At 46.0% G+C, this 23,785-nt stretch overlaps 1 protein-coding gene across 2 annotated transcripts; it reads left to right on the top strand.

The window, feature by feature from the left end:
- Positions 1 to 5,608: 5,608 nt before the first annotated feature.
- LOC123762977 (stem cell tumor) lies at positions 5,609 to 23,080 on the top strand. 2 transcript variants are annotated; one of them, XM_045749852.2, is made up of 6 exons: positions 5,609 to 5,904; positions 7,809 to 7,921; positions 9,277 to 9,394; positions 20,581 to 20,723; positions 20,980 to 21,248; positions 21,680 to 23,080. In XM_045749852.2, exons 2-6 carry the CDS (start codon positions 7,809 to 7,811, stop codon positions 21,946 to 21,948), a joined length of 912 nt encoding a protein of 303 aa, XP_045605808.1. In that variant the 5' UTR covers positions 5,609 to 5,904; the 3' UTR covers positions 21,949 to 23,080. The 2 variants fall into 2 exon arrangements, with proteins under 2 accessions (XP_045605808.1, XP_045605807.1); XM_045749851.2 differs by lacking the exon at positions 5,609 to 5,904 and adding an exon at positions 7,222 to 7,473.
- The last annotated feature ends 705 nt before the right edge of the window (positions 23,081 to 23,785 follow it).

The following is a 23,785-nucleotide window of genomic DNA, read 5'->3' as shown; positions in this document are numbered from 1 at the left end:
TTTTTTTTTTTTTTTTTTTTTTTTTTTTTTTTTTTTTTGAGATATATACAAGAGTTGTTACATTCTTGTACAGCCACTAGTACGCGTAGCGTTTCTGGCAAGTCCTTAATCCTATGGTCCCTGGAATACGATCCCCTGCCGCGAAGAATCGTTTTTTCATCCAAGTACACATTTTACCGTTGCGTTAAACAGAGGCTACAGTTAAGGAATTGCGCCCAGTAAATCCTCCCCGGCCAGGATACGAACCCATGACATAGCGCTCGCGGAACGCCAGTTTCTGGGGATAGATTATACACCGAACATATCCGATATACCACACGTTATCCGGATTATGTAGCTGATATAACCACATATTATCCGGATAATGTAGCTGATATAACCACATATTATCCGGATAATGTAGCTGATATAACCACATATTATCCGGATAATGTAGCTGATATAACCATATATTATCCGGATAATGTAGCTGATATAACCACATATTATCCGGATAATGTAGCTGATATATTCCAAACATTAACTCCCAAATCTGAACAAGTCTCTTGTTGTCCTCTACATGTGACATCATTAGTGATGAATTTAGTAACTTTCGCTCCAGCTTTTGTTATCGGTCTCGTTGTCTGTCTCTTATTCACTCTCTTTTTTTTAACTAAGATTAGGGTTCATTAAGACTGTTTAGTGATGTACCTAGTGAAAGTGCAAGCGTGAGTTGTTATTCTACCTCGGCTCAGTGATGTCTGCTCCTAGACACACTCTCTCTGTCTCTCTCTCTCTCTCTCTCTCTCTCTCTCTCTCTCTCTCTCTCTCTCTCTCTCTCTCTCTCTCTCTCTCTCTCTCTCTCTCTCTCTCTCTCTCTCTCTCTCTCTCATTTTATATTCTGTCTTGGTCTTTCCTGTGCCTGGGAAGCCTTGCGTTAGAGGCGCCAGAAACGTTTGGGCCAGCCAGAAACGTTTGGGCCAGCCAGAAACGTTTGGGCCAGCTACAAACGTTTGGGCCAGCCACAAACGTTTGGGCCAGCCACAAACGTTTGGGCCAGCCACAAACGTTTGGGCCAGCCACAAACGTTTGGGCCAGCCACAAACGTTTGGGCCAGCCACAAACGTTTGGGCCAGCCACAAACGTTTGAGCCAGCCACAAACGTTTGAGCCAGCCACAAACGTTTGGGCCAGCCACAAACGTTTGGGCCAGCCACAAACGTTTGAGCCAGCCACAAACGTTTGAGCCAGCCACAAACGTTTGGGCCAGCCACAAACGTTTGGGCCAGCCACAAACGTTTGAGCCAGCCACAAACGTTTGAGCGAACTCAACGGAAGTGGACCGGATGTCGAACTTTTTTCTTTTTTTTCCTCCCTTAAGGAGTGTTAACATTAAATTATGTAAGTTGCTTTTACTTAATTTTACTTATTTTATTTTATTTTGATGTGTTCCTTCAGGGAGAAGTTGTCTGCGTGTGTGTGTGTGTGTGTGTGTGTGTGTGTGTGTGTGTGTGTGTGTGTGTGTGTGTGTGTGTGTGTGTGTGTGTGTGTGTGTTGTGTGTGTGTGTTGTGTGTGTGTGTGTTGTGTGTGTGTGTGTGTGTGTGTGTGTGTGTGTGTGTGTGTGTGTGTGTGTGTGTGTGTGTGTGTTTGGGTTTGTTTTGCTTGTTTGTGGTTTTGTATTCACCAAAATGTGCTTGTTAGTGTCCTATTTTCCCCCTTTGACTGTAGCTGAGAGAAGCATCACTGGATGTCGACCAATTGATTGATTCAGCCACCCAAGAGGTGGCACGGGCATGAATAGCCCGTAAGATGTTGACCATTCTTGTCCCATATTATGAACTACTGAAGGGGACGGGGAGTGAGGAGAAAGCGCCAGGCCATTACGACTATATGGCACTTGGAAGGGGTTCAGGATAACGATTTGGGACGGGACGGAGGGTAAGGAATGGTGCCCAAGCACTTGGATGGTTGGGGATTGAACGCCGACCTGCATGAAGTGAGACCGTCGCTCTACCGTCCAGCCCAAGTGATGGCAAGTATTAGGCAAGAAGCCTTCTGCCTCCTTATGCGTGATTCTACCCTAAGGGAATCTCCAGTTATGGGAGTTGCTTTACATATATACTTGTATTAATTACTGCTGTGTGTGTATTTACTATTTGTACCTTCAGGATCGAGCTGTTAGCTCTTGGGCCCCGCCTATCTAACCGTTGGTTGTCTTATGTAATGACTCCCGACCGGATTTTCTCACATATCAGCTGCTACATATATTTCTCTCTCTCACACACACACACACACATATCCCCAGGATGCAGCCCGTATCAGCTGTCTAACTCCCAGGTGTTTATTTACTGCTAGGTGAACAGGAGCATCAGGAGAAAGAAGACATGCTCAATTGTTTCTGCCCCCGGTCGGGAATCGTAGGACTTTAAGATTACAATCCCCGAGCGTTGCCCACTTAGCTGCCAGGCCCCTGGACAGTGTAAATGTGTGTATGTACTCACCTAGTTGTGCTTGCGGGGGTTGAGCTCTGGCTCTTTGGTCCCGCCTCTCAACCGTCAATCAACAGGTGTACAGGTTCCTGAGCCTACTGGACTCTATCATATCTACACTTGAAACTGTATAGGGATCCTGGAGCAAGCATGTCTTAACTAGGAGGCCTGGTCGACGACCGGGCCGCGGGGACGCTAAGCCCCGGAAGCACCTCAAGGTAACCTCAAGGTAACCCTTTGAAGTGTGACTCGTCGTCTGTATGGGCTATAATAGGTCAAACTTCCTAATTAGGCCTAGGCTAAGCTCTTGTTTACACCTGAAAGCAGTAGTAGTCCTACTGTCAACATGCAAACAGCAACGTTCATGGCGGAGAACGTAAGAACAAGACGTGAACGTGTTGACGTGAACGTAATCCTGGTAGACATGTGTGTCTTCCCCTTGGGGGTGATGGGGAGGAGGAAGGGGGGGGGGTCGATGTACGTCTTCTTCTTGAGATGATTTCGGGCCTTTTTTTTTAGTGTCCCCGCGGCCCGGTCCTCGACCAGGCCTCCACCCCCCAGGAAGCAGCCCGTGACAGCTGGCTAACACCCAGGTACCTATTTACTGCTAGGTAACAAGGTCTTAGGTGTTAGGATCATGGGTTTAGATGAATGTCTTTGTTGTATTGAATCGCTGTTTGTAGTTGCCCTCACTATGGAGATGTTTGCACATACATATGGGTAAATATGGTTACATATGGTTAAATATGGTTACTTACATATGGTTAATACATATGGGTAAATTTTCCTCTGTGATGACAAGAAAGATGCAGGTCCCGGTCACTCCACAGGTCCAGGTCACTCCACAGGTCCAGGTCACTCCACAGGTCCAGCACACTCCACAGGTCCAGGTCACTCCACAGGGCCAGCTCACTCCACAGGTCCAACTCACTCCACGGGACCAACTAACAGAGACGGCCCTGTTTCTTACGGAATGCGTACTCTAAGCCGTGACTTGGCTGGCCGACTCTCCTCCAAACGGAACCTGTCAGCCTTCACCAAGGTCTTTGAAAAAAAAAACTCTTCTCTTGCATGCTTGCTCGGTCTCCGTAAGACCCAAGGACTCTTACAAGATGCCTGCTGCTTCCACTGTGTGACATCAGACCTCACATAAACACAGGAATGTTTGGTTGCTCTGCAGTCTCAAGTAACCATAGAGCCCCTTGCAATTTCCCTGTTTTATGATTTCATAAATACCTAAAAAAAGAAAATAATACAAAAAATCTAATGTTGGTGTTTTCTATGCCTATAATCCCTCGAAGGGTTTGGTGGGTTGGTTGGGTTGGTATGTCTCTGGTTAGGTTAGGTTGGGTTTTTGACGGAGTGGAAAATGAAGAGTTTGGGTAGTTTAGCATGTTGTATATGGGCTGAGAGTACCCATGGCGACACCTGTGTTTCCTCTGTGTATGTGCTTGGTGATAATATATCAAGCTATCACACAAGAGTGCACCTGTGGTGTCAAATAACCAGTAGACATGCGTGTGTGTGTGTGTGTGTGTGTGTGGAGAGAGAGAGCAGGAGCAAAAGTGTACATCTACCCTTCATGAGGACGCGACAGCGACTGAGGTGTGGGAGTGAGCCTCTTCCTCTTCCCTTTTCCCTCCTCCCTCCCCCTCCTCCCCTCCCCTCCCCTCCCCCAGCTGACCAACGGTTGCCAAGTTGTCAATTTTGTGTTTATGAAGTGTTTTGTATATATTTATTTTGTCTTGTTCCTTCTCTCTCTCTCTCTGAGATGTTTAATGATGTTATTTACTGAGTTATTTTGTCATAATTAATGTACGATTTACATCACTCGCTTGATAGAACTGACGCCATGGGCTTCTGTGTCTGTCTGTCTGTCTGTAAAAGAGTTTGTTTTCCTACGTTGTTTGTGATAGATAATGTGCAGTCTAATTCCTTCCTTCCCCCCCTCAACCCCAACCCACCTCTCCTGCCACCCACCACCACCCACAGAACACTGACCACCCACACGGAATCCCCAATCTCCCCCCCCCCCAGCAACCCCCACTCCCCAATCGGCCACCCACCCGACCTGCTCTCGGCTCAGCTCTTCGTTTAAGTATTTCAGTAATTTGATCTATTTGTCATTTGATAGTGCGATAGACATGGCTTGGGTGGCAATGAGGGAGGGTGGAGGGGGTGTGGTGTGATGGGGGGTGGTGTCTAGAGGTTAGACCAGTGGTGTAGCCAATGTTGTTGTTGTATTGGGGGGGGGGGCTGTTGTTGTGGGCTGTGATGGAGAATGTCTCTCTGTTTCTCTCTCTCTCTCTCTCTCTCTCTCTCTCTCTCTCTCTCTCTCTCTCTCTCTCTCTCTCTCTCTCTCTCTCTCTCTCTCTCTCTCTCTCTCTCTCTCTCTCTCCCCCCCCTCCCCCCCCTCCCCCCCCCTCCCCCCCCTCTTTGGTATTTATCCCCTCTCTAAGATATCTCTCTCCTCTAAGCTATCTTTTCCCCTAAAGTATCTTCTTCCCCTCCTTGGGTATCTATGCGTCCCCTCCCCTCCCGTCCCCTCCCCTCCCGTCTCCTCCCCCTCAGGTATCAATCTATCTCCCCCCCCAGGTATCTATCTATCTTCCTCCAGGTATCTATCTCCCCCCCCGGTATCTATCTATCCCCCAGGTATCAATCTAACTCCCCCCCAGGTATCTATCTAACCCCCCCCCGGTATCTATCTAACTCCCCCCCCCCCAGGTATCTGTCTGTCTCTCCCCAGGTATCTATCTATCTCCCCCCCAGGTATCTACCCATCTCCCCCCCCAGGTATCTATCTATCTCCCCCCCAGGTATCTATCCATCTCCCCCCCAGGTATCTAACTCCCCCCCAGGTATCTATCTAACTACCCCCCCCCCCAGGTATCTATCCCCCCCTCCCAGGTATCTATCTATCCCCCCCCAGGTATCTATCTGTCTTCCCCTCCTCCCCCCTCATTCGCACGTGTCTGGGATGGGGGAGAGGGAGGGAGTGGGGGGCGTCTGGGTGCTGGGGGAGGCAGAGGGAGGGAGAGGGAGAGTCACCAGCCATAATGACGGCGGGGCTGCCATGGGTGCTTCCCTGGATCAGTAGACTCTGGGCGTCGGAGGAGAGTGCATACACACGTGCCCCGCTCTCTCTCTCCTCTCCTCCCTCTCTCCTCTCGCTCGCTGCGCTCTCCCAATATTCTCTCACTCTCTCTCTCTCTTGTGTCTAGTCGTCTCAAGGCTTTGGAGAAATACCACAGTGCATTGGAAAAATATATATATATACTTGTTCTCCCGACTGGTGCTTCGCTTTTGTGGAGTTCATATATATTTGAAATTTTAGTGGGAAAAGTGACTTGTGTGAATTTTTTGACTTGGAAAAATCTTGTGTCGCCTGGATAAATCTCCCATGATAATATTTTCATATATCATCTAATAGTATGTAAGTATATACAGTGATTTTTGTTTATATCATGCAGGATATATATATATATATATATATATATATATATATATATATATATATATATATATATATATATATATATATATATATATATATATAAATTCTTCGTGTATTGTGTGCTATCAGGGAAAAATAAAGTGATGAAAGTTATATTGATGAATAACAGCAAAGGAAACTAAAAAAAATAACTTCAGTGTAAAACACTTCTGCTTCACTTGTTCAATTGTTTCTCAAGTTCATGTTAAAATGTTCACGAAAACTCTCAAGCTTCTTTTTTTTTTAAATTGATTTTGAAGGAAATGAAACGTCTGTGAACATGAAATATAATCTATTGAACACTTATATAAATTGGTGCGACTGTAATAAGTATTCGTCTTCAAGAAAACCATTATCAATATATATATATATATATATATATATATATATATATATATATATATATATATATATATATATATATATATATATATATATATATATATATATATTGTAATGTGATCCAATTTATTTTAAAATAAAAAGGGTTCACTTAACTTTTTTCATGACTGATTTGTTTAAAAATTAAATGAAGACTGTTATGTATCTTTTATACGTAAATCAGTGCATTATATATATATATATATATATATATATATATATATATATATATATATATATATATATATATATATATATATATATATACAAAATACACCAGCAAATTAAAATAAAAATCATCAAAATAAGTAATTTAGTTAAAACAAATCTTTCAATAATCAAACATATTTCAAACATTATATCTAAAGAAACGACATATTACCAAAAAGTGTGTTGATTAAATCCTGTACAATTACAATATCTTACGCATTCAAATAATCCCGTTTTGCCTGAAACATAAATCCTGACTTCAGAGTTCTGTAACTTATAAATACATTCTCGAATGATATTCAAGAGTCGAAGAGAAATGTGTCAAATTTCTTATACATTAAGCAGGCGATGTATAAGGTTGATGTATCTAAACTCAACTGTGAACTTGGTTATATATGAATTTATATTTAGAGAGAGCGTGTTTATATCACGTGGGTTATATATATATATATATATTTTTGGGGGGAGATATATACAAGAGTTGATACATTCTTGTACATATATATATTGATTACATATATATATCTTGTACATATATATATTGATTAGCTGGAGGGACATGGGAGAGCAATAGAGGCTGTGGAAGGAAGTTGTACAAGAATGTAAGAAGTCTTGTATAAACCCCGGTGAAAATACCCGGCTTGCAGACGATGCACAGTCGCTAAAATAGTCTCAGTTGGTGTCTGGTGGTGGTGGGGTGTGGACGCGACCCTCTCCCCTCATCCTCTTGCCATGTTTGTTAAGTTTGCCCTAGTTTATCTTGTTGTCTTGCGCCTAATTGTTGTTCCGTTTGGCTGTGCGAGGATTGGACGAGTGCCGGACATCAATTAACTTTAACTAGACGAAACGTTACGTTTAAGACATCGACCATTGAGGAAATGCGAACGACTTACACAATGCTAGCGATGGTTTCAACGGGTAAGCTATATTGCTCTCTCTCGTCATTTGGGAGCTAATATTGAGAAAAAGAGCTAATCTAAATGCCAATATCTGTCAGTGTTGTATATTTTTAACCAGCGTCTGACCGCCTACACGAGGCGTGGTTATTTCCTTTGGAGGAATTAGAGCACTCTAGTGAATTAGAGCACTCTAGTGAATTAGAGCAGCGTTTTCCCAGGTCGATATTGCTAATTACAATGGTGTCAAATGGTGCCTGTTGATAGGTAATGTCAGGTTGATACCTGCCTGTATTTGTGTGTTTGTGTGTGTGGTTTTCGCGTTATTTATTCGGTTCTTCTCCACGGCCTTGACAGATGAGTGGCAAGAGGAGTCGGTCGTTCAAATGTGCTGTTCACCAGAAGGATCGCCAGGTCACCTCTGAGACCGACTTCCATCTCCTCCTTCACGAACCTCCTATCTTTAACAAGTAAGTAACTTAATCTGTCCACTAAGGTTGGCTTTGGTGCTCGGTCTAGCCCTAGTACGATACCGGTGTGCTCAAAACAGCTGATTTTTGTTTACCAATATTGGTTGAACTGGAATTAATAATAGATGCATGGAAGTCACATGTTGTTACTTAATTTAGCCTGAAGAGGCTAGTAGCATGGTGCGGCAGAAGTCAGGTTTAGGTGTACGTGTGTGCATATTAAAACATACTGATGCTATGATAGTTACATTCGGTCGTTAATTCTGCATCGCTACCATCCCACAGCAATTCTAAGTGTCACGCAATCTATCGTTGGCACTAGAACATGCAACCTAGGTCTTCCTCAGGCCTGCCAACCCATGTCGATCAATTCTCCGTCAAACTCGCTATCGGTGTATGCAATCTACTCCTCTACTTCCATGACAGTTGACTTGCTCAGTCCCTCGTCAATCATGTTGCTGGCTATCCCGTAATTTGTGCCTCTTAATTCCAATTTCAAACTCGACAATCATTTGACACTTTGTGCTTTCACGTTGGCACTCCTGGAATGCCTGGCTCTGGGCTGCCTTGTAAGGTTTGGCACTGTTAGTGGTTGACTCAGGGGCGAGGCAGAAACATGTGTGACTGTTAGTGTTAGCTGGGGCCCGATATGCCCTTTCTCTTGCTCTGCTTCCTTTTGAGAAGGTGCGAGAAGAGTGCCACTGCCAGCTTAAGACGGTGTCAGAGATGCTTGCGGTGGGTGCCACTCTTAGTAGCCTAGCTCGCTTGATAGCCTAGCTTCGCTCGGTAGCCTAGCTGGGCTTGGTAGCCTGGGTTTGCTAGGCAGGCTGGGTTTGCTAGGTAGCCTAGCATCGCTCGGTAGCCTAGCTCGCTTGCTACCCTGGCTTTGCTAGGCAGGCTGGGTTTGCTAGGTAGCCTAGCTTAGCTCGGTAGCCTAGCTGGCTTGCTAGCCTGGCTTTGCTAGGCAGGCTGGGTTTGCTAGGTAGCCTAGCATCGCTCGGTAGCCTAGCATCCGCTGATTATTTTAAAACTTGATAGCGTGCCAGTTTTATTATTAATCATTAGATATATTACCGAGTTTGTTGTGGCTGTTACAATTTTTATTTCCTAGTAAACTTGGTAAATAAACTTGGCAGACTATAATTTTAAGTTTCCTATTATTTAGTACTCAGCTTATTAGGACTGTAGTTTGAACAGTACTAATTCAATTAAATACCAAACATTTAGTACTTTCTCACCCACTGTTTAAATTGATAGTTAAATGGTAATAGTTTGTGTAGGTCTATCTGGTGTTTATATACGATTTGTGGTAATGCTTAATATGTTGACCGACCCATAATTTGTTTCTTTGCCAGAATGGTTCGCCTCATAGCGGACGAGTTCTTGACGGAGGAGCGGGACCGTAAATACTATGCCGACCACTATAGGTGCTGGCCGCCGCCTCTCTTCGTTATCGCTGTCACCCTTGTACAGGTAGGTCACCCTTGTACAGGTAGGTCTCGCCGGATCACCTGAAGGTCCTCGCTGGAGTGTCAGCAGACGTACATCAGTATTCCTTCATGGTGTTATTCCGGAGAGATCATGCAAGGTTATGTTTGTAATGGGTGATTCAACGTTATTTGTACGGGACCCCATAGGGTTTAGGTAGGTAATGAACGTATAGGTCATTGGGTTAGGGGGCCGTGTATCACTGGTCAAGAGGGGCCAGTCTGTTCTGGGAGCGGGTTATATGTTGCGCTTGTCAGGTCATGGTTATTTGAGCCGTGGAGATCTTGGGGTCAGTCGATCCCCTGCTAACAACACTATTAATCACGGCCAATATCAGGTGGTAGGTGATGTCACCCTGAGTGTGTGGTGGAGGTGTCACCTTGCTGTGGAACTGTTGGGTCCGCCCTGTGGCGTCTGTGTGACAGAGATGTCTTGTGATGGCTATTAATACCTCTGTCCTACCTTGCTCACCTATACCCTATTGCTTTGTCAGTTCTCTATCAGGTTGTTCTTTGCTCATCCCTGCATTATCCAGCTTTCCCTATCCCTCTGATCCGTGTGTGTGTGTGTGTGTGTGTGTGTGTGTGTGTGTGTGTGTGTGTGTGTGTGTGTGTGTGTGTGTGTGTGTGTGTGCCTGAGGGTCATTGCCACACGGGAGACGACATTTTGAGAGCCAGTGATTGTAGAAATGTGACCCTGACCTTTACTTAGTCCGTACTGTTCGCTGGATTTTTTTTATGAATGCTGCGAGATTTCAGAATAGTTTGCTGACAGTAAAATATTTTATACACACACTGCAATTGATGTTGGTAGACATGTCAGATTTCTTGACTAGCATGTAACAATGTTGATAACATTGTAAAAATTATAATTTATAAAACACGAATCTAGAAACCAACATTGATATAGCAACTTTCACATTTTTACAATGTGTGTGTTTAACTTATGAATGTTAGGACATGTGAAGTAGGGAGGAACCTTCTTCAAGTTCAAGTATGTTTACTGAGACAATAAAAAATACATCTCAAAGGGATAGAGTAGCTTAGGCTATTTCTACTCCCCCCCCCCCCCTTGAACCTTCTTCAAGAGCCTGAGAAGTCCTATTGATCGTAACGGCGGCCAAATACCAGGCTAGGCGGCCCCGTTGCCTGGATACCGAATGTCAACAAACTGGCAGCCTCATTAACCCGGGTGGGGGGTTCGAATCCGATTACCACGTGCCCATCACAATGGGTTTTTATACTATCAATGTGGGATAGATTGTTTCAGTAATCACTGTGTTCGGGTATTATGTTAGGGTGATTGTATCTTGTATTGGACGTGTGTTCAGGGTGATTGTATCTTGTATTGGACGTGTGTTCTGATCCTATATTTCTGAAAGGGAATCGTTGGGAATTGATTGTGCTTATCCTGTTCTTGTTAGTATTGATTCAAAACGTTTTTGAGTAAATGCTGTACACATGTACATACATATTGTCCGTCTGTGTCTAGAGAGAGTAATTTGGGTGGCTTATTAACCTTGAATAACTTGTAACTTTCGTGGTTTTTTGTTCAGATTCCATTGTTCTCTCTCTTTCCTAGACCTGAGACATGTGTTCGTTCTCGTATATTCCCCTGTTCGTTATATTTTACCTGTTCTTTTTGCCCCTTAACATTGTTAAGCCTTAAGTTTGTTATATTCACTATTCCTTTTATCTCTTAGTGACTGTGTGTGCATCTCACATCAGCCACTACATCTCGGTTGAACCTGATTTATCATATCTTTGATTGTCTGGCTTTCACGTTCTATTTCTGTTAGAGCATTCTAGTGGTACGATTAGTCTCGTGTAATTCCCCTTTTCTTCACGTTAGTCTCCTTTCTGTGATCCATTAGACTCTGGCTCCCAATGCATTTGCGCGAGTACCTGCCTGGGTGCACTTACTTTGGAGTGTTTAAAGAGAGATAAGTTGCAGCTCCTGGATCTGACTTCTCAGTCGCTGGATTTTTGTTTTGATCGCTCCATGACACTATAAGTCTAGTTATAGTCTCCACCTATCTCAGTCGACGTCCTCGTTGGCAAAGCTCTTGGCTTTCTTGAGATTTGCGGGACCGTAAGACTGTTTCCAAGCTCTTGCTGTACGTCACATGGTTGGAATAACACAAGTGATGTGTGTGTGTGAGACGTGTTACTAGTCAATTTCGTAAAGACAATCCTTGTTTGCTATCCTAGTGTATGCTTCTTGATGTTATCCAGTTTGTACGCTTCGGGAGGTAGACCTTGTGTGATGCTAACGCTTGTCCTTCTCTGACAGTTCCTCTCCCATCTGCAGACCTTCTCTGACGATTCACCTCCTTCAAGTGAAGTATTTCTGAGGTATTCCTCCTTTTTGTGTTGGGCTCGTACCCATTCTCTTTCACGGCCATTCAGTTCCATTAATTTGCACGCTGGGTTAGATTCTAGTAGCCACGAGTCTTGAGGTGTTGTGTATGTGTGTTTGTGTTTGTTTTCCGTGTAGGCGCACCTTCCCGTCCTAGTCGTGATAGAGGGGATCCAAATATTTACATTTGTGCTGCCCCCCCACCCATCACTTGGCGAACCACGACCACCAACAAGGTGGCGGACTACCCACTCACACACCTGCCTACCTGTGCTGGTTTACGTCTTAGGTTTACCGTATTCTGGTCGATAAACATAATGGAGACTTGGAAACTGTTGCGGGCGATGAGTCACAATAACGTGGCTAAAGTAATTTAAAGACAATCGACTTGAGAATGGTCCAGGTCGGACCGAAACGTCGTCGTCCCTTCATCTTCTAGTGTGTGGTCTGGGCAATCTTAGAAACTGTTCTTTGGTGGTTTGGGTGTTGGAAATTGGCTTCCCTATACCCTGGTATGCGGGGGCGTATAGTACATGTTGTTTCCTGGACATCCACTCACTTGTCCGTTTTAAGAAGGGTTGATCTCGTGAACAGGATTAAATCCTAAGGATTGAACACCACTTTAAGACTGTAAGTGTTCTACCCGTTGCCACTCTGGTGGAACTTTTCGTTCGGGTGGTGTGGAGATGGAAGCACTTACCCTCGGCCAGCGTGTTGACACTTACAAGCTGCAAATCCTTGACACTTACCAATTCACTTGAAATTAAACTTGGGTTTTTGATAATACTCGTAAGCTCATTCTCTCGTACTCGTTGTTTAGATTAACCGGAAGACACGACGCCTGTTTTATCAAATGATGCCAAGGGAGGTTAGACCAGTTAATCATCCTGAACCCAATGAGTGTAATTTGACTTGTCACATCTGACTTAATGAGGGCAGTAAGATTGTTTCGGTTACAGTGTAACTTACGGGATGGCAAGACGGAAGGGTAGTTACAATAGTCATAAAGCAACGGTTCCAAAGGGTAGTTTAGTGGGGGGGGGGGGGGGGGAGGGGAGGGGGGGAGTAATGGAGCAGCTTAGGGGCGGGGGTTGGGGGAGGGGGTGATGGCGCGTTCTGTAGCTACCCAATATGAGTAGAAGCCTCGCAAAAGTCTCCCTCACCTGACTTGATCCTCTCTCTCCTCCCCTCTCACTCTGTCCCTTCGTTCTCTCGCACCCCCTCCCCCCCCCTTCGTTCTCCCTCACCCCCCCCCCCTCCCTCTCGCTGGGGTGCTTAGGCTTCAGTTTTGTCTCCAGTTTTATCTTAATAAACATGTCTTCTCTCTCTGTTCTAACATGCTTACCGCAAGCATTTTTTTTCCCGCATGTTGTTTAAGCTTTAGCAAATGTCGCCTATAATATAGAGATGTATAATATAACTGATGTATATTAATGAATTAGTAATGGAGTGGGTGATTATGGGAGGGATTTGGAGGGGGGGGGGGGTCATTAAGCCCCGTACCCGGCCACCCCCAATCCTTTTTTTTTTTTTTTTTGGGGGGGGAGGGGGTGATAACGCTATCCCTATTTCCCTGCTCCCCCCCTCTCCCTCCCTTGTTAACGTTCAGCCCAATTCGTGTGCCTTGGATAATGACTCCCGTTGTTTTAGATTTAGCTACTCAGAACGAAATGTCCATGTAGCACGGGCTATGGTGAGCCCGTAATTGAGTTCGGTTATTCGCGATAACGTTGTTACGCTGATATTTGGGTCAAAGTTTTAAATGGAGGTGGGGTTTCCTTCCTTTTTTTCCCCTGTTTCTTTTTAGCTTAGGTTTTAGTCGTGTTTTATAATGGCTCTCCAACATTGATGAAGAGTAAGCCACCCAAGAGGTGGCACGGGCATGAATAACCCGTAAGGCTCTCCAAGACTAGTCTTTACTTATCAGTGTGTATGGGAGAGTGAGGTGCTCCGCTTACTGGCCTTGTACCTGTTACGTTTCAACCTAATTACTCTTGACTTTCAAATTCTTTGTCCAATCGGGCCTTAAGTCTTGGATGGAGGTGGCTTCTACAACCTCATTTGGTCGAGCATTCCAATTGTTAACTACCCGTTCATGGTACGAGTACTTTATAATGTCCCTTCGGCTCATTTGTGCTTCCAGCTGTTTTCTTGTCCTGCCTTCTCTGTCTGAAGAGGCTATCCTTATCCATTTGATCTATTCCTCCCCCCTTTAGTATCTTGTAAGTTGTGATCATATCCCCTCTGTTGGTGTTTGTGCTGGTACTCCCTAGCACAACTCTCGTCTGATCTCGTTTTCCTGCATCGTAAATATGACTCTTCCCTCCTCCTTACTTCATCACTCCCATTCTCTCTATTGTCAATTCAGCTTCCTCCATCAGCGACCTCATTACCCCTGCTGTGGTCCCACTCCGTCCTCCCCTTCCCCCTTCCCACTCCGTCCCCCCTACATCCTTCCCACTCCGTCCTCCCCTTCCCCCTTCCCACTCCGCTGCCTATTTGTCCGTAATAAGCTTTGGGAAGGAGGTCAGGGAAGGTAACTTCGCCCTCATCACTAGCCTTCCCGTTTCCTGCACGCCTGCCTTCCTGTAGTATATCCGCTCCCATCGTCCCAATCCTGGCAGTTACAGCCCCGCTCCTGTGCCAGGCAAGTCCACTACGGGCTCGCCATAGCCCGTGCTACTTGAAACTGTTTGTTTCCAGTAGCTGAATCTTAAACAACAAACCAAGCCTGACTTCTTGCTCCATTCACGCTCCCGTGAATGGAGCAAGTATGAATCTGTATGCTGTGTCCTCATATCGTAAAGTTGACAAGAATCAAGTCATAGCTCTTGAGTCCCAGCTCTACTACCCCTTCAACAGACTGATGCAAACACACCCACGCTACCTGGAAATCTTCACTAGGCTGAGAGGCGGGACCAAGGCGCTAAGGCACAATTAGGCGAATGCTAAGGAAACTTCCGTCTTCCTTGCTGCTCTTAGTCTCCTCTCCTCTGTCTCCTCTCCTCTGTCTCCTCTCCTCTGTCTCCTCTCCTCTGTCTCCTCTCCTCTGTCTCCTCTCCTCTGTCTCCTCTCCTCTGTCTCCTCTCCTCTGTCTCCTCTCCCCTGTCTCCTCTCCTCTGTACCTGTCCCTTGTATTTGTACTTGTGAATATCGTAAATATGCATTGTTGATATATTTGTAATGACGTTATTGACAATACGATAATAGGAGTAAGGATAGCCGAATAATAAGAGTAAAAATAGCCTAATGATTGTAAGGATTATTAGGCTATAGTAAAGATAGCTTAATGATTGTAAGGATTATTAGGCTGTAGTAAGGATAGCCTAATAATGATTGTAAGGATTATTAGGCTGTAGTAAGGATAGCCTAATAATGATTGTAAGGATTATTAGGGTGTAGTAAGGATAGCCTAATAATGATTGTGAGGATTATTAGGCTGTAGTAAGGATAGCCTAATAATGATTGTAAGGATTATTAGGCTGTAGTAAGGATAGCCTAATAATGATTGTAAGGATTATTAGGGTGTAGTAAGGATAGCCTAATAACTATACTCGTCATTTAAACACATTAATCCATTGGTATGGGATGCAGTTTCTCCCCCCATGAATCTCGGGCGTGTTTATTCCTCCGTACATTACTAACCTTGCCATTCAGCTAGGAACGCGTCGTGTACCTGTGATTTACCTGTGACTGTCGTGGCGTCCCAGGAATCCAAACGTGTACAGAAGCGCAGTGGATGCACCCCCTAATCCATCGCGGTTTAACCAAAATGATCCGGGCCGTGGTTAATCCAGCATACCGAGGTGGCCCGTGGTACCCTTGCCCACCTGTGCGTCAGGTGGTATGCGAGCGTGCGTACATCAGGGGTACCAGGCGGTTGGGAAGGGCGGGCGGGAGGGAGTGAGCCTGGACCCAGCTGTCGCTCAGTCGTGCGTTCCGCATTTTCTTGCCTCTTAAAATCGTTAGCGATGCGTTCTGGGTTATGTTTTCGCTAGCTGGAAGTATGTGTAGGTTGGTACAAGTGTCGTCATGCATACACATACGGGCTGCGGTGTAGGTAAGGTACGCAAGGTTGACCAGACCACACATTAGAAGGTGAAGGGACGACGACGATGTTTCGGTCCGTCCTGGACCATTCTCAAGTCGATAGGGAAGTTTTATAATTACGCAATTAAGAGGTTGGGTGAGTAGGTGAGAGATAGCAAGGTGGTTTGTTTGTCGACGGCCCTCATTTGTCCACTTGGGTTGATGTAGGATACCTGAGCGGGTATGTCTGCATGTTTGATTACATCCACATGGCGTCTCGGTCTCCCCCCTTCCCCCAAGTGATCAGAGAGTACCCCGTCAACCCCCTCCAACCGTACCCCATGCCCAGCACCGGGCAGGACCACCGGCCGCCACACGTGTGCTCGTCAGATGGCGGGCGTCGGCGCCCCAGACACACGCCAGACCTACCTGCCTCGACGCCCTGTGCTCGTGTCTGAAGGTAACCCGTGATGCCCTACTAGTCACCCCACTCATTATCCTGTGCGCGCCATCTGTCTCTCGGGTGTACAGTCTGTCGGTCACCACTCATTTTTATGTCTTTGTAAAAGCTTCAACGTGTAGCTGGTACGGCAGTCGCCTTACGATTATTGTAAGCGACGCTAGGCTATAATGTCCAGCCGTGCTGATTTGGTAAGGTGCCCCTGTGCCCGACACTAAAGATACCCACGCTAGCCCGTGTGTGTGCTTCATTTATTGCTAAGTTACTCGTGTCTGCCACGGGGGTCGTTGTTCCATCTGTTGGTGTGGGCCCGTTAGTCATTGAACAACAATGGAGAAAATTGTACCGTGACTGTCGATAACCAGTAAACAGTCACGGTCACCTTACAGTTAACTTGTTCCTTACTAGTGTGGCGTCCGTTATGGCAAAGAGGGAGAGGCTCCGTTGAGCAGGTGAGGCCGTGGTGGTGGTGAGCAGTGAGAGTACTGAGTAACCACTGGCCTACACACACCTCCGCCCTCACCGCACGCCCGACCTAGTCACGTTCTCACCACCAACCAACACAGGCTCGCCCGCGCTCCCTTAACGCTGAAAAGCGCGCGATCGCTAATTAGTATTGTGTTCTATGGGTAGTTTGTGCTGCACGTGGTGTTTTTTTTTGGGGGGGGCGTGGGGGCCGCGAATTTAGGACCAAAGTTTACACACAGCAAAATAATCCTCGCTGGTGTATGTGCTTTGGGTTAGTGTGTGTCATTTGCAGTGAAACACGGGTTGGGGGAGAGGTGGGAGGGGGGGGTGCACTAATAGTGTGGCGATTCCTGTGCCAGCCACCACGACCCCAGCCCCCCTCCCCCCCCCTTCCCCCCCCCCCCTTCCTCCCCACATCAATGGCTACATCAACTTCCTCCACATCACTCCAGGCGTTCTGCTCCAGTTAAACATTTCTTTTTCGACACGGCCCGGTGTGAGGTTTTAAGAGGAGAAGGAGGGGGGCGGGGGGGGGGGGGATTTGAGATGTATTTTGTATACAACACCGCGCTTCGTGGGAAGGGGTGTTAGGGGGGAGGGGGAGAGCACGGCCCGGTCAATGGGAACTGTGGTCCTCTGGGCCCTCATTGGGCCCACCTGCCCGGGGCCCATCGTGGTGATGACATCTCCCTGGCTTTCCCTGACCCTGGCAACATACCTCTACCCATCATCCTTTCATCTCCACCCTTCCCTCTATCCTTGTCACGCCCCCCCCCCTCCTCCCTACCCCCCCCCCCCTCCATCCTTGTCACGCCGATCCCGTCTTCCTAGTTGGTCCGGCCTCAGTCACCCCAGTTCCCCCCCCCTGCGTCGCCTTTGTCACCCTTGCGCCCCCCCCCCTCTATATAGGAGGAGTGTTTCAGGTTTTCATGAAGTTGTTCTGAAGTAACTAAGTGTGGCGGCCATATTAGCAGCTCGGGTGCAGTTTCAGCCTTCCCGGGCGACTAATTTTAACGCAAGAGGCTTTCAGTACCAAGTCTTGCTTTGGGTGTGGTCCTATGTGTGCTCTTTGTTGTTGGTTGGTGGAAACGGAGGTGCCAGGAGTCGCGCACCCCAGAGAGAAAAGTGTGTGTGGGGGAGGGGGGGGGAGTGTTTGGAGAAGGGTTGAAGGAGAGGGAGTGAATCTAGGAAGTGATGTGGTGGAGGCTGACTCCATACACAGTTTCAAGTGTAGGTATGATAGAGCCCAGTAGGCTCAGGAACCTGTACACCAGTTGATTGACAGTTGAGAGGCGGGACCAAAGAGCCAGAGCTCAACCCCCGCAAGCACAATTAGGTGAGTAGAGGGATAGCGAAATATCACTTATCTTGCCTAATGACAGCTTGTCGAAGCGTCTACAGCCGTCTTATCGAGCTGAGAAACTCAATGTCTGAGGTCTGTGTGTTAGCGCTCGTCCAAAAATATTCGTTTGGCTATGTTCTATCACGTAGGGAAAGCTCGTGCGTGGGCTGCCAATTCGAGAGCTTTGGCCTCGAAACTTTTGTGAAAATGCAATGTTTCGTCTGTGTGTGGGGGGGGGGGGGGGGGGTTGTCAGAATTGAACAAGCAGAATAATGCAATGACGATGGGCAATGTGTGTGTGGTGCGCGCGCTTACCTGTTTGAGGTCACCTGTTTGTGTTTGCAGAGACCGTGCTTTAGGTTCTGGGCCGTGATCGTAGGTATCAGCGGTGAAGGGTGGGTGGGGCCGTCTTCGTCCGTCTGGCCAGGCACGCGCCGCCACCGACAAAAAGGCCCCGACGATGTCGCACTTGTCGGATTGTGGTGCCTGGGGGCATTCCGGAGCGTCCCAGTAGACTTGGCCGCCCCACCTCTTAGAGTTTAGGCAGCGAGCACACACGATAGTGCCCAGACTCCCCCGCGCTAGGTGGTGGCAGGGGGGGCCACGGTGCCAGGCATGGAGGCTGCCAGCTGTACTCCGCCACAAGCTCCACCCATCCACTGGCACTTCCGCCCATGTTTTGCACTACTGTTTTCCCACCCGAGGAATTAGATGAGAGATGGAGGAGGCTCAGGGTCAGGTCAGGGTTGGGCTAGCTGAAGGAGGTCTTGCCCCGCCTCGCTACACCTCGTGACCCGGCCACTCTCGACCACTAACTGCATTCGCGTTTATTTCTGGCTGTGACGCGTGTTTTGTAGTCTAGCGTCTGTGAACATTGCATCAGCTCCTTCTGATGGCTTTTACCATCATCCGCGATCCTGCCTCTCTGGCCACCGCCAGAAACTCAGGGACACAGGTTAACGGAAAGACTGGTAAAAATGGGCTGAAATTGTGGCGTTGGTGACGCGGCGCGCGGCTTGGCAAGGGCTTCTCTTTCTGCATGACATCAGCGGGTTCGGTGGCGCCATCGGGGGTAAGGCAGGTATGCCGGCCGCCCTCCGTGCTCTCACGGCACGCGTTCGGTTCTCCATTTAGTATAAAACGTGTATGCGTCTTGTTCGTTAGTGTGATGGTAACGCTCGTCCAGGTGGTCTTCGTTGATGGAGCAGCTGGAGGGTCTGCCTTTCGTGTCTCGAGTATTAGAGAAGGAGAGGAGTTCAAAAACATAAGAATCAAGACATCTGAAGAATGCCTGTTGGCCTATACGTAGCAGCTCCTATTCATATTCGCCCAAACTCATTCCTATACATGTCTAACCTACGCTTGAAACAATCAAGAGATAAAAAAAAACAGATGTTATATTATTAACGCTTCGAGAAATAAATCCGTCTTTCGAACATTTATGCATTGATTTTTTTTTACTTTAAATTCTTATTAATCATAACTCCCGGATCCTTTTCGCAATCCGACCGCAATCTCAACACTATCTTGCTCGTATCATGTAACTCTATCATCATTACCTTGCCTCAAATCCTTACATTTGTCAGCATTAAGTTGCATCTGCCAGTCTTAATGCGCACGATATAATCTCGATAAAGGATCAAGACCCAACCACACACCAGAAGATGAGGAGACCACGACGTTTCGGTCCATCTTGGACCATTAAGTATTGTGACCCGGTCTCCACGGGTCACAATCAAGACAGTCGACTTGATAATGGTCCAAGATGGACCGAAACGTCGTCGTCGTCTCCTCGTCTTCTAGTGTGTGGTTTGGTGTTCATATCTTCAGCCACGTTATTGTGACCCATCGTCTTGATAAAGTATTGCAAAACGTCAAGTTATTCTTAAAAGGTGGAGGTGGCGAAAAGGTGGTCGATAGGTGGAGCTAGCGAGAGGCTTAGCCAGTTTGGCATTGTTTGTGGTGTGTGTGTGTGTGTGTGTGTGTGTGTGTGTGTGTGTGTGTGTGTGTGTGTGTGTGTGTGTGTGTGTGTGTGTGTGTGTGTGTGTGTGTGTGTGTGTGTGTGTCCCCGTCTCCCCCGCGCACGTGGACAAGCCGCGTCCAAACCCGAACCGGTGTGTCTGCCAGGAATCTAATGCACGTAGATTTATAAACGTTTATATTTGCTCCGGATATAAACAACGGATGATTTATTTCTTAGACTGTTTCCAAGGAAGATTAGACGTAAAAAGTGAGCGAGTTCGGGGTGGAAATAAATAGCTGCTTCGTATGGGTCAATAGGCCTCTTCCTAGTTTCCTTTATTGTCACCTTTTGGTTCTTTAAGTAAGAAAGATGTAGTAGATGTGAGCAATAGAAACATGAGAGTTATGCACTGTGATTTGTACTCCCGTTGAAGGACCTGAAGTAGAGGAGGGTAGAAATAGCCTAAGCTACTCTATTGAATTGCAAATATATTGTATACGCTTCGAAGTCGCGAAGAGTTGGTCTTGAATCTTCGTTTTCTGTTGTTGCAGTTGGGGGTGTTCGGGTACTATACGGTGACGACGGGAGAGATGAATGTGGCGGGACCCGTGGCTGTGGACTCTATCTTCATCTACAGACCGGACAAGCGCCAACACGTCTGGAGATTCATCTTCTACGCCTTCCTTCACGCTGGGTAAGTTCCTCCTCCAACACCTCGGCCCCCGCCACCAAGTTTTTTTCCCCTCCTTAGATATTTTGAATTTGCAGTATTTTGTGAATTTGTATTAACTAAATGTAACAAATAGTGATTTAGTCTTGGTTAATATGTATATGGGCAAAAAATTGTTACCCGGTAATCTGTTATATTAATCAATAATTTAACCCAAGTATTTACCTAGAATTTTGTTAAATTTGAGATGATGACGCTGTTTTTTTTTTCTTCTGTACAGATGGGTACACTTAGCGTTCAACCTGTTGGTGCAGCTGCTGGTGGGCCTGCCACTGGAGATGGTACACGGGTCGGCTCGTATAGGCACCGTGTACCTTGCTGGGGTGCTGGCCGGGTCCCTGGGCACCTCGGTCTTCGACGCCGACGTGTACCTGGTGGGCGCGTCCGGGGGCGTGTACGCCCTCCTCGCCGCGCACCTGGCCAATGTGTTAATAAACTATAATAATATGCAGTTTGGCATCCTACGACTCGTCGGCGTTTTCTTTGTCGGTAAGTGACACTTTTGCGAGAGGTGGCGATCTCGTATTAACATGTTAGTTACATAGAACCCTTGTACGGTTTCTAGTCTATTTTTTGTATAGTCTTGCAAATAGTTTTCATTTGCTTTCCTATTTCAGTCAATTTCTTTCAAGTAACTGTCATGAATGTATAGATGATATACATGTTATGTATATATGTTAAATATATACATGTTATATATTTTTACGTTTGTGTATGTTCTAAATGTCTAAATATTGTGTAAACAGTGTTAGTCATAAGGTTTTGCGTTCCCTCCTTACATAGAATACGAACATCCCCCCCTCTGACTTGCACTCAAAAGCTACATACATGTATATGATTGAGAATCGACATTTTTTGCTATTGGTAGATGGTGTAATTAGAGAGACCTTGACTAACCACTGTCTGTCTGTCTCCCGCAGCGAGCGCTGATGTGGGGTTCGCTATCTACGACCGGTACGCCCACGAGACGGTGGGGCTACCTGTATCCTACGTGGCTCACCTTACTGGAGCGTTAGCGGGGCTTACACTAGGCTTAGTAGTACTTAAGAACTTCGAGCAGCGCCTCCACGAGCAGCTCCTGTGGTGGGTGGCCCTTGGGGTCTACGCGGCGTGTACGCTCTTCGCCATGCTGTTTAACTTGTTCCACCCTTACCCGTACGAAGGCGTCGCCCAGGGCCTGCTCCTGTAGGCGGAGCCCAGGACTTGCTCCTGTATGATGTTCCTCAGGGCCTCCTGCTCCTGTAAGCGTCCCACAGCGCCTGCGCCTGTAGGCGTCGCCTAAGGATAGATTCTCTAGGCGATCGTCGAGGGGTGAGGTGGTGGTCCTAGGATGAAGCTGTTCCGAGGGTGCTGGGTTGGACGCCGTTCTTCAGAACCCGCTGTGCTATTACGACATCTCCGCCGATAAGGAGATATTGAAGTATTATAGGTCTCGAAGGTTCGTAAACGTGAAGTTGGGCTCCAACCCCCGCTAACCCCCATTTATGGTGCTGTGCCTCAAGCCAAAGTTAGTCCGCTCATACTGGTGAAACTGACTTAGTGTAAGGACTCTTTAAATCAAAGGTACTGAGCCTACCTTTTTAACTCAGAGAGAAAAAAAACAAAACAAGAGAGATTGTTATTTATTAGTGTCATAGATCTGCTTGTACAGTTTTACATTAATTATATTCCAAGCTTGTTTATATATATTATACCTAGTCAAACGAACATTTCCAAAGGATTTTTTCTTCTCTACCTCTAATCTTATTACGGCCGGCTGATGTTAGAGTCCGGCCACTGCTCTAGTCTCGGAATTCCCGGGGGAGGTGAAAGCATATATTGAAGAGGAAGTTACCGCTTCCTTCCAAGGTTATAATAGTCTCGAGTCATTCTTAAAAAACATCGCTGGCTAGCCGAGCGGGGAAAGGGATCGAATCCCCTGGCGTCTCGTTTTCCCTTGCCTATTCCACTGACCTGAACACAGGCTGTCACCGCCTCTTGGGGGGCAACGAGCCCCTGATCGTGCTAGTCAGGTTGGCTTTTTTTGCATTCATAGTCCATTCCTTATATTGTTTGAAACTTTGACTATTTCTAGGCTTTGTGGAGGATTTTTTTTCTCGCTATGTTCATTTTGTTTCTAGTCTATTTTTCATAAAGTCTTGCAAATGTTAAAGTTTTCATATTGTTTCCTATTTCAGTCAATTTCCTTCAATTTACTGTCCTAAATGTATAGATGACATAGATGTATGATGTATATTTTTACGTTTTGTATGTTTCTACATGTCCAAATATTGTGTAAGAAGAATGTTATTTATATCAGTAAATTCTTTCTATAAAATTTATTGTGATTGTTTTAATTTAACCCAGTTTATATTTACTCAAGTGTGTACATGATATACTTTTCAAGTGACAAGTGAAAACAAGTGAAACAACAAGTGAAATTTCACTTAACTTAACAAGTGAAAATTGTTACACTTAATTGTTACACTTAATTGTTACACTTTCACTTAACAAGTGAAATTGTTAACTATACACATGTGATGAGTTAATTTAAAAGTAATGGATGAAGTGGGGTATATTCACAGGTATTATCTGCCTCTCAGTATGTATAGTCCTGGACTATAGTAGATAGTGTAAAGTATAATCTAAGTATAAGTATAGTATGTGGTGGTTGATTAGTAAGCTATTGTGGTGGCCTTAATAACCCTCCAGAGATTGATAGGTCCAAAACCAATCCAAATATTTACTTTAAAATAGTAAACACTGTATAAGTGAACATTGTAGTACCAGAGCAAGAACTATTGCAACATGGCGCCATGATAAGATGTAATTATAAGTACACCATATGAAGGGATTATGAACAATGACTCCAGAAATGACAGACCTGTGTATATAAGTCCCTGAAGTGCATCTTTATCAGTCTTAATTACCACTGAAGTCCATAATCGTTTTTCTTAGTTTTGGGCGACAAGGGCACCGTTGAGCTACGAATTTAACTCTTGCAAATACCCAGTAGATGATACATTTAATGAAGATGTATTTGCCAC

Source organism: Procambarus clarkii, chromosome 47, assembly GCF_040958095.1.
Source record: "Procambarus clarkii isolate CNS0578487 chromosome 47, FALCON_Pclarkii_2.0, whole genome shotgun sequence".
Classification (NCBI taxonomy): domain Eukaryota; kingdom Metazoa; phylum Arthropoda; class Malacostraca; order Decapoda; family Cambaridae; genus Procambarus; species Procambarus clarkii.
Note: the sequence above shows the minus strand (reverse complement) of the source record. Positions and strands in the feature narration are given on the sequence as shown.

Bases quoted from the DNA above. Each gene is read 5' to 3' on its own strand.
- LOC123762977 (XM_045749852.2), top strand. From the start codon at position 7,809: ATGAGTGGCAAGAGGAGTCGGTCGTTCAAATGTGCTGTTCACCAGAAG. The intron at 7,922-9,276 runs GTAAGTAACTTA...TTTCTTTGCCAG, and splicing joins GAACCTCCTATCTTTAACAA to AATGGTTCGCCTCATAGCGG. The intron at 21,249-21,679 runs GTAAGTGACACT...TGTCTCCCGCAG, and splicing joins CGTCGGCGTTTTCTTTGTCG to CGAGCGCTGATGTGGGGTTC.